The sequence below is a fragment of the Hippocampus comes genome, unplaced genomic scaffold (genome assembly GCF_001891065.2).
Source record: "Hippocampus comes isolate QL1 unplaced genomic scaffold, H_comes_QL1_v1.1 scaffold236, whole genome shotgun sequence".
Taxonomy (NCBI): domain Eukaryota; kingdom Metazoa; phylum Chordata; class Actinopteri; order Syngnathiformes; family Syngnathidae; genus Hippocampus; species Hippocampus comes.
This window is the reverse complement of record NW_017805879.1, coordinates 402868-413072: the sequence shown is the minus strand read 5'-3', so window position 1 is coordinate 413072 and position 10205 is coordinate 402868. Positions and strand designations below refer to the sequence as shown.

Below are 10205 nucleotides of genomic sequence, written 5' to 3'. Positions count from 1 at the left end.
TTTTTTGTCCCGCCCACGGGCGCTCGGCGTCTCTGGGACTGGATAGCAGTGGGCGGGTACCGGACGCTCAGTTTTTCAGCATTAGTTTGGGTGATGTGTCTGAGCCTGTGTTCCTGTTAGATTGACATCGAAATAAGCCAATCACCGATCTTTTAGTGTCGGCATCCGTGGGAGCACTTTCAATTCTCATTATGTTCTAAATTGAACTGGAGACGACTTCTAATCATTTTAGCGACACTCTCTTTGTTGAAAACGAAAAGTGACGAATTAATCTTTTATTACTGGTGGGTTTTATTGTAGTTGCTGTAGTTGTAGGACACTAGTTAAGTTCCTGGAAAAACGCCTTGTTGGTATGACAGGGTTACAGATAACGCACTAGCGAGCGTTCACAAGAATTAGGACGTGCGTGTGCAAAATGCGTGTGCGTGCACGCACACACACTGTGTGTGTGATGAATGGAATTCCACATCGGTGTGCAATTGTAAAACAAGACTGTGTGTAGAAAAAAAAAATCTGAAACTGCATTTAGGAGTGGCTCAATACTGGCTGGCCATATTCGGGCCGGAGTTGGAAATTGATTTCTGGCCCAAATACTTCACTCCACAACTGGCCCTCATCTGGTTTGCCAGAGTCAAGCCAGTGCCTCCTTTGCCACGCCTGGGCCGTGTTCGGCCCACATGCGTTATGCCAGTGCCGACACAAGGCCAGCTGTGCCAGCTTCATGCCGAATCCGGGCCAGATGCCTTTGCTGACTGGGTCAGAGCGTTGTTCAGATGTGCTCTTCGGTTATATGCACCAAAAAAGGACTGCTGGAGCCCAGTGCATCATGCAGTACAGTTCTAGCACTAGCTGCTGAGTGGTTTATAACATAGGCTGTGTTCAGAAATTAATGGGAGGGGCGTGCGCTCTGCCTCTCTGAACATATGTACTCCAAGAGCTGTGTTATGACATCATAGCTGAATTGAGGAACGTACCCCATGTTGACTGCAGCGACCGATTTCTGATTGGTCGAAACTGCTGCTCCTAACTATGGAAACATCTTTGTTTTTAGTTTAAAATGGCTTACCTTAACTAGAATCCTGTGTCACATTCTGAGCAAAGCTAGAATCCTGGTCAGTTATTGTATCTTTTGATGCTGTAAATCCTTGTTGTGACTGAAGAAAGCCACTTGTTTAAATGGAAATAAGTGACACATTAGTTGCCATGATGATTACTTCGTCTTGTATTTCTTCCATTTCTTCTTCTGCTTTTTTTTTCGCAAATACTTTGGTACATTACTCCCACTTTGTTGAGCATACTTATGAAGGTGGCGAAGGCTCGAATGCATGACTTTTTCTTTTTCTTCCTCCCCCTCTTCATCTTCTTCCTCAATTCCTCCTCCTCCTACTCCCGGCCACCATTCGTAATGAACTAAAAGTATTTGCCAGCTGCCAAACTAAAGTGAACATAATTAGGGAACAGGGATTATGGGTGCTGAGCTCTAATTTTAATTCTAGAGTCGTATCTCAGTATAAATCGCAAGACCAGGCAAACTATGATAAAAAGTGTGAAAAATAACATACTTTTTTAAAAATCTAAGAGCTATTTTATTTGAGTTGATTGGTAGTCATGCTTTGGTAAATCAGATGAAAAATGTAACTTTAAAATCCATCATTATGTTCTAGTTGGAAACCGTTGCGAAGTGTGCATCACAGCTCAGAATTTTGAGTCAAGCCCTGGATGTGAAAGACTTCACTTTGGATCCCACATTCAGTTCTTGGAAGCAGGAACTAGTCTGTCTTCATGTTGTTGGACTCCGTGTGGACATTAAAGAAAGTCTCCTTGACGCCTGGGGACTCGTCCTGATGGCAAACAATGAGCTGGACACACAGAAATCTGGTAAGATTTTGTTCGGTCTCATACAAACCACCTTTGTATTTTATAATGTCAGAAGTAGTGACCGGGGAAAGAAAGCAACACAACGTAGAAAAATCCAAAAAACAAAAAAAAAAATGAGGGGGGGGGGGGGGGGGGGGGGGGATGACTTCAAATATGCAAAGCCACGGCTGCCCAACTGCGCATATACAGGAGTTGACTGCAGTTTTAATTTGTAATATCACCACTACATCGCAGATATGTCAGAGTTGCGCTTACACAGGGTCTTATCCTGCCGAACAATGTGAGTAGGCCTAATAATTTGTCGTGGATTTTGAAAGATATGCAGCACAAGCCTCAATCATATAAGAAAAAAAAGATTTTTTTTTTTTTTTTAAATTATGCAAGAGAGCCCCTTGCACTGTTAAAAAAATAGGATGCGGTTATTTTGTTAGTTTCATCCATTTTTGTGGTGGGTTTACAACAGTCATGCATTGAGAAATGTAATATAAAAACTGAAATATATTAAGAACACTTATTTTGCGATAAAGCCCAAGGACTTACCGTTGTGGTCCTCAACACACAGTAAGACAGAAACAAAAAAAGACATAGAAGTACAACAGTGTGTTATTAGCGAATCTCATAGATAAAAGCAATGCGTTTCAAGCAACCGACCAATATAAATTAAAGCGATGTACTCAGTGCATATAAATACAATCATTTTTCTTTTCAGTTATAGAAACAGAGAAATGGCGAAAAAAAATGTTCAATTATTAACATCGCATCGTCAAACAGAACAAGCCATTTTCAACACTTTTGAATGGTCACTTGATAAAAATACAACACGTGTGGACTGATTCATAGTTTAGGTTTGTGAAAAAATTGGAAATGTTCTAAATATCGAAATTCAAGCTGACACAAAGCTGTAATGACAAACAGCTGCCAGAAGATGGCAATGCTGCATCATTTTGGATTTAAGAACAAACGTAGACATGAAGTTAAAATACTGAATCTTAACTTGTAACAGTAACATTATTGTGAGAAAGAACTGCAAACTGGTAAATAAGAGACTTATGTCCTCATATAAAATAACTGAGGTGTCTGAATGTACCGTGGACCACCAACCAGTGGCGAAGACAACAATAACCACATTTGATGTATCTACCCATCAGCAATATTGGAGAGGTTGGTGTCAAGTGTGGAACACCAGCAGCACCAGATGACATCCTGTGGTCTCTTGAAGACCAACAGCATGTCCCAAGAGGATGGACCAGCAGAAGAATTCCCTCTGTCTCAACAAGAACTTCAGCACCTTAGCCGCAGGGCTCAATTGTGGCCTCTGATGGAGAAAGTGGCTGTACTCAACCATCTGAGGCTCAGTACAGATTTTTTGCAACTATCTTTTTCACATAGGTAAAACTTAACTCAAATCAATAGCAAAACAAAACTATGATCGTGATTTATTTATTATTATTATTATTATTTGTCTTAATTGATTCACAGTGACCAAGAAGCACTGGACAGCTTGCGCCTACAAGTCTCCAGACATCTTCGCTATTGCCTCCAGTCCACGCCAATGAGTGTAATTCAACTTCGGCCACTGTGGTTCCTGCTCAAGAGTGAAAGGGCAAGTATCAAGCTTTACATTTTTGGATAGTGATTTTTTTTTTTTTAAACTTTAGTATACTCTATCAAATGGTACTGGGGGGAAAAAAACTTAAATGTAAATGTGTTGACTGACTTTTTTAAAGGGAATGGTTTATCTTCTCCAATTAGTGAAAGAAAGAAAAAGTGAAAAGAACCTTAACTAAGATCGACAGAGAAATTTGGATTTCATGATACCTTCATTAGAATATAAAAAAAAAATCATAGCGTGCCCAAGGGCATAAATTAAAATCAATAGAGGACTTGGACAATTTTTTCTGCTAGAACAAGTCAGGGGAATTCACTGAGGTTCCTTTGTTTGATATCTTAATAGAATCTCTGCACCAATGGGTCAAAGGTAAAAAAACGATATTAAGATAACGGCTTATAGACAAGTGCAGCTTGTGTGTTTACTAAATGTTTTTTCATTTAAAAATGTAGTGGGTGCGGCTTATAATCAGGTATACTCTATAGTCCGGAAATTACGGTACCGGTACTTTGTAAATTGAGGGAATACTAGAATTTGTTTGTGATGAGATTGTGCTTGCACCTCTGCTGAAGAAATTGGTGGAAGCACCTTTGGCGCTTTGAATTTAGGCCGTTGCATTCTATTCGTTCACCACTATAATACAGCATCAGAGAATGTTATCTTTTCAAATATTTCTTTCAGATATTGAGTGCTGGATGCAAGAAAACAATCACTAGAAAATGGTTAAAAGCAGAAAAGCCAACTCTGAGATATTTCAAATGGATAGAATAACATTTACTCTGAGGCTTCAAAAAGGTGTGTTGTTCAGTAATTGTGAGAGGTGGCTAAAGTTGTTACTGCGAATAGACAGTCATTTGTGTTTTTCTTCCAGTCATTTAAAAAAATATATTTTGAAGACTATATGGTGCACCCCAGATGTTATTTTTAAACATGTAGTGTCTGTGCTTTAATACTTAAGATACTTATTAATCTGGATTTGTGAATATAAATTGAATAAAAAGAGAATTAAAAAATAAAGAGATGCATTGATTTAGGAAAGAAATGTCTTCTACTTTATTACAGGCAAAACAAGAACAAGTTGATATTTATAGTAGTGAGTGAATTGGATGAAAAGTCCCTTTCTTTGGTGTTTTATAGTTTCGAGTTTGAGTGCTGGGCAAATTTCGCTTCTCATAATTTGAGTAGTGTACAAGGAAAATTCACCTTTATAAAGTCATCTTTGAGTGTACAATGATGATGTTTATACCCAACAGCCGGTAGAGGAACTACCATTTGTATGGTGTGAACTCCTGTCTGAGGCTTTGGCTGCTCTGTGGACAAACAGCGCAACATCTGACCCTGACCGTTGGCTGAAATGGAATCCACTCAATCCTGAGAAACAACCCGATTCAGAGCCACATTGTGCAGCAAAAAATATGGTATTGGCTATGAATATATTTTTTTGATATACCTGTATATTTGCACAGAAAATAATGATTGTGAAGAGACAGCACATTACCTGTTATAAAGTATTTTCTTTTTAGGGACCAGCTTTGTTAAATAAAGCTGTGTGGTCACATTGTGCCCTCGGGGTGCTCAACACCAGTGCAACTGCAAGACAGTGGGAACCATCAGGGACTGCTCTCCTCTTAGTCTCAAATGTGAACCTGGGGGAGTGGAAGGAACAGACTCAGCAGCTCCAGGATTTATCTGCCATCTTGTGGGACAATATGGCTTTTCCAGCACTGGCCGACTTAAGGTAGGCAACATTACGATATGCCGTATTTTCCGCACTATAAGGCGCACCCAAAAGCATTCAACTTTCTCATAGACCGCACAGGCATATAAATTGGATATGTGCCGCGGAACAGGGTTTGAAAAACACTGTTCTATTCTATGCACCTAGTAATGCAGTGCACCCTGTATATGAAATCAGTTTTAAAATAGGCCATTCATTGAAGATGTGCCTTATAATCCGAAGCGCCTTATAGTGCAGAAAATATGCTCATACTGCTAAATTGCAAACCTTTGTGTCTCTGATCACATAATTTCTCTTCAGAGGCACAGATTTGAAGCTCCAGGGTGCCATCCTACGTCGACAATTACAGAGCATGGCACACATGTTACCTCACAGTTTGCAGGAGGTTTATCTGGCTCGCTGTGAGAGCCTGGTTGAGAAATCCAACCCACTGATTGCTGCTGAGGAGATCCAGAAAATTCTCAGCGATTACATTCCCCCTAAATTGCTTCCTGATGGTGTAGTGGATACCTGTATTGCCTGCCTGAAGCAGTTTGTTGAAAACAAAGTTCAAGGCACCAACTCTGTGGCCTACGCTGGTGCGTTCTGGGTCAACATGGGGTTGCTTAATATCAATTTATGGGCACCCCAGACCATCTTTGACCCAGCTGTCAAGAGAGCCTACAAACTCAATTATGCCCAGCAGGAGGTACAATCAAATGTTTTCATCTACAGTGGTACCTCTACTTACGAACGTCTCTTCATATAACATTTTCAAGTTACGAAATGCCTCAACAGGAAAATATTGCCTCTTGTTACGAAAGAAATTCCAAGATATGAAAGATAAAATACAGTATGGGCTGCTGCTCGCAGCTCCGAATTTCCTGAACGCAACATACTTAGAGCTGCTCTGCTGTTGACTATTCCATAGCATCTTCCTCGCATTCCATTGGCTAAGAGGGACCTTTTCCGTATGTGTCTGAGTGTAGATAGATACATAGATACAGTGATCCCTCACTACTTTGCGGTTCACTTATCGTGGTTTCAGTGCATCACGGATTTTTCAAAAGTATTCATCAAAAAAAAAAAAAAAAAAGTGAAAATGCCGCAAAAGGTCCGTGAGAGGCAGCGAAAGTCTGCAAAACACCAGTGCGTCACATAGAGCAACATGTACAGTACTACATGTATATTTCATGTTTATGTTTATTGTATTTTGTTATTTATACATTAACCTAACCTAACTTGTATATCTTCTACATGTACACACACACACACACACACACACACACACACACACACACACATATATATATTAGTATATAGCATTAAGTAATGTTAATTGCTACAAACATTTACTTCTACCTGTATGTATACCATTAAATTTTCCCCTGATAAATATTATATATACTCTTACACATGTACATATACCTGTACAGTGGGGGTACCCACTTTGCGTATTTTCCTCTTTCGCGGAAGGTTCTGGTCGCCATTAACCGTGATAAGCGAGAGATTACTATAGATATGTGTCTATGCATCGTCCTCGTCGTTCGCCCCTCTGATAGTTTTACGTAAATGTGAATCACCCTAAAAAGTGTTCACCAGTCGGGCGAAGGCTCACTATGCTGATGTTTGCCTTGGACATTTTCGAAGGATTGTTAAAAGTCAACAAAAGCAATGTCCTTGGATCAGTTCTTTACAAAGTGGCAGGCAAAAATCACTTCTGACAGAGAACATTAACTCAAGAGGTCAAAAAACAAGGACGCAGTTAAGTTAAATGACCATCATTTTTATTCTTTACGCTATTCTTTGTTTTTTACATTATGCACAACTCTTAATAATAATTATCTAATTGCAACATGTATTTTCATCACATATTTCGATGCATTTTCATGCTTTAGAAAACATGTCTGAATTTTAGGGGGCTTGGAACGAATTTGGGCATTTACATGGAAAACGCGTCTCTACTTACAAAATTTTCTAGTTAAGAAATTTCTTGCAGAACCAATTAATTTCGTCAGTAAGGGTACCACTTGTGATTTTCTAACTACATTAAGGGTATACTTCCAAGAGACGGAACAAACATTAATTTCAATATAAGTGTTTGTCTTCTTCAATCTTTTAGTTAGCCATTCTGCAGACAGAGTGGAAAGTACGGAGCATGTCCTCTGAGCTGAAGACCGGAGCAGAGTTGGAGGAGAGTAGTACCACTGATGGTCTCAAACATCCTCGAATCAGGTATGAGCCAATAGAACTTCATCTGTGATTTATTGTGTATCGACTCCATCCACATTCTTTTTTCAGATGCGTCAACTGACATCGTAAAAGTATGCCGTCAAAAAAAACTTGCACTAAATAATTACCATGTAAATAAAACGTCACACCATTTGATCCAATACTACAAATTATGATTCAACTTTTTTTTTATTTGCCACGGCCACTTATGAATATACGAAGATCCGAATTCCCATTCACTGGTGACTCAGTAAAGTTACCAGCCAATCAGAGCCATTTCTTGTTTTTTTTTTTTTTTTTTTTTTTGCTCGTTTGTGTTTTTACTTAAAGGCCACTGTTTTTAATCTACCTTCCTCACACTATCTTTGTTCATTTCCCGCGCTTTATTGCACTGTAGACTGTAACTTGAAATATCAGCATTTGTGCAACCAGTGTTGGGAAAGTTCTTCTACATTCTAAAATGTAGTAGTTCATGTCATAGTTCATCCATCCATCCATTTTTCTCTTCCGCTCATCCTCACGCGGGTCACAAGCGTTCTGGAGCCTAATCCAGCTGTCTATGGGCAGTAGGCAAGGTACACCCCAAACCTGTTACCAGCCAATCTCAGGGCACACATAGATAAACAATCCTTCACATTTACAATCACACCTAGGGACAATTTAGTGTGTTCATTTAACCTACCCTGCATGTCTCTGGAATGTGGGAGGGAACTAGAGTACCCGAAAAAAAAAACACGCAAAATTTTGAACAAAGTATACTGTTCCATTTCCCCACTGTTGCCACACATTCAGTCCACACTTGGAGACAGCTGCAACTTTCACCCTATAATGAACAACAAAAACAGGACTGTAGTCTTAAATGCACAAGCACAAATACAATCCAAGGTTGGAACCAGGCTGAGGCAGGGAATGATCTGTCACACACCAACTGACTGGTTTTCAACCTTTATTCATTGATGTACCCACTGTGAAATACTTTGGACATTTTGGAGAAGATTTAAACCAAGTAGTGCCAACAGTCTGATTTATTAAACTTTAAAACCCCATCTGTAGTCGTATCACTACATGATGATAGATGATTGCATGTTTCGTCACAGCCAACTTCTAATAAATGAAGAAATGGTTACACAGGGATCACATCTTGAAAAAAATATGCAGTATATATATGATCAGACCTACCGTCTCACACTCTATAGATCCGTTCATAGTTTATGAATGAAAGAATTGCATTTTGAACAATAAACGCCTTTTTGGGATTTGTGGTTATAGATACCTCTGGATCCGTATGCAGCAGGTAAAAGCACAAATAGCCGAGCTTTCCAGGAAGCAGGCATTTCGCCCCCAGGAACCCAACTATGGAAGATTATTCCAGGATCTCCAGCACTACCTCTGCAGCATCGGTCAGGCATCAGCAGTGCAAGACCTACTCTCACACCTACAGACTGCTCTGCAGAGTTCCTCGTCGTTTACACGGTCGGCCATCCAGAGTCTTCTGAAGGAGGAGACCGTGTGGCAGAACTCTCAGCAGTGCTTCTACCAGAGGCTAAAAAAGGACTATCTTCTTTACCCTGATGTCATCGGTCCAGTGCAGACTGGAATCATCCAGCTCCGATATGGCATGAAGCTGGTTGCCTCCCAAATAACTTCTTCTCTCTATCATGTGCCTGAACTTTCCAAACTGGTCTCCTGCCTCCTTTCCTTTCCCTCCGTGACCCCCAGTATGCAGTCTTACCTATCCCATGCTGATTTCCTCTGCTCCAAAGAATGCCAGGGAACTTTGCGAAGCCTTGGGCAGTTGCTGTCACAACAAGACCTCATTCATGTGGACGTGCCACCCTCCACATTACTACTCAATGCTCTTCTGTTTGTGCAGTGCCACGCACTTAGCACAGGACAGTTCAGCGATGACACACAAAACATCTTTAGGCATATCTGTCAGGTCAGAGCCACTGAATTGTTTGGAAAATCTAGATCTTGTTCCTCAAACCTGATTCGGTTGTCCGTGCTATGATGCCCCTCAGGCTCTCGTGAATGAGTGGGACGAGATGGAGAAAAAGAAAAGAGACCAAGAACAGCAGGAGGCTTGTCTGTACCGCAGCCGTAGTCAGCAGCATGGTACAGGACTGACTGAGGCACAGCAAGAGGAGAAGGACTTCAGATGTCTGTTCCCTCTATTTGATAAGGTATTCAATTGAAATCTGCTACTGGTTTATCAATCATCTAATGGGTTGGATCTCGAATACTTTAAGGAAAGGCTAATTTAAGTATTTTAAATATTCTGTAAAGTGCTTTGTTACAGCTGCAGAGGTTGTGAAGGCTCTATATAAATAAAGCTCTATTGTATTGTATTCCCTTTAGCATGGCTCCGTCTAGTGGATGCACAACACAACCGCAGCCACTATTGTAGCTTCTATTGTATGCACCTTATTATGCGGTGCACCCAATACAGTGAAACTCCTCTAGAACAAAACCTACATGGGCGGAAATACCCTCTTATGTGAAAAAATCTTAATGCATTGACACAATTCCCATTCTACTGCCCCCCATACGACGAAACCCCCCCTGTTGCGTTATACGAAATCATTTTCTCTGCTTCAGCCTCGCGAAGACATTCACCACAACGAAGTCTCATCCAACAGCGACCTCTACTGCTTCGTTCGATAAAAAGCAACAGCAACCACCACACTGGTTTACATAGTGAACGATGTTTATTTCGGTCACAGCTGCGAGTTTCCTGAACGCAACATACTCATAGCTGCTCTGCCATTG

At 40.5% G+C, this 10205-nt stretch overlaps 1 protein-coding gene across 1 annotated transcript in view; it reads left to right on the top strand.

The window, feature by feature from the left end:
• The window catches only part of mdn1 (midasin AAA ATPase 1), a 97171-nt gene that overhangs the window by 41032 nt on the left and 45934 nt on the right, over positions 1 to 10205 (top strand). Inside the window, exons 30-38 of the mRNA XM_019888982.1 lie at positions 1665 to 1878; positions 3027 to 3267; positions 3358 to 3481; positions 4741 to 4905; positions 5011 to 5225; positions 5526 to 5913; positions 7327 to 7439; positions 8706 to 9375; positions 9458 to 9619. Coding sequence (XP_019744541.1) covers positions 1665 to 1878; positions 3027 to 3267; positions 3358 to 3481; positions 4741 to 4905; positions 5011 to 5225; positions 5526 to 5913; positions 7327 to 7439; positions 8706 to 9375; positions 9458 to 9619 — 2292 coding nt within the window. The remainder of the gene's footprint in view (positions 1 to 1664; positions 1879 to 3026; positions 3268 to 3357; positions 3482 to 4740; positions 4906 to 5010; positions 5226 to 5525; positions 5914 to 7326; positions 7440 to 8705; positions 9376 to 9457; positions 9620 to 10205) is intronic.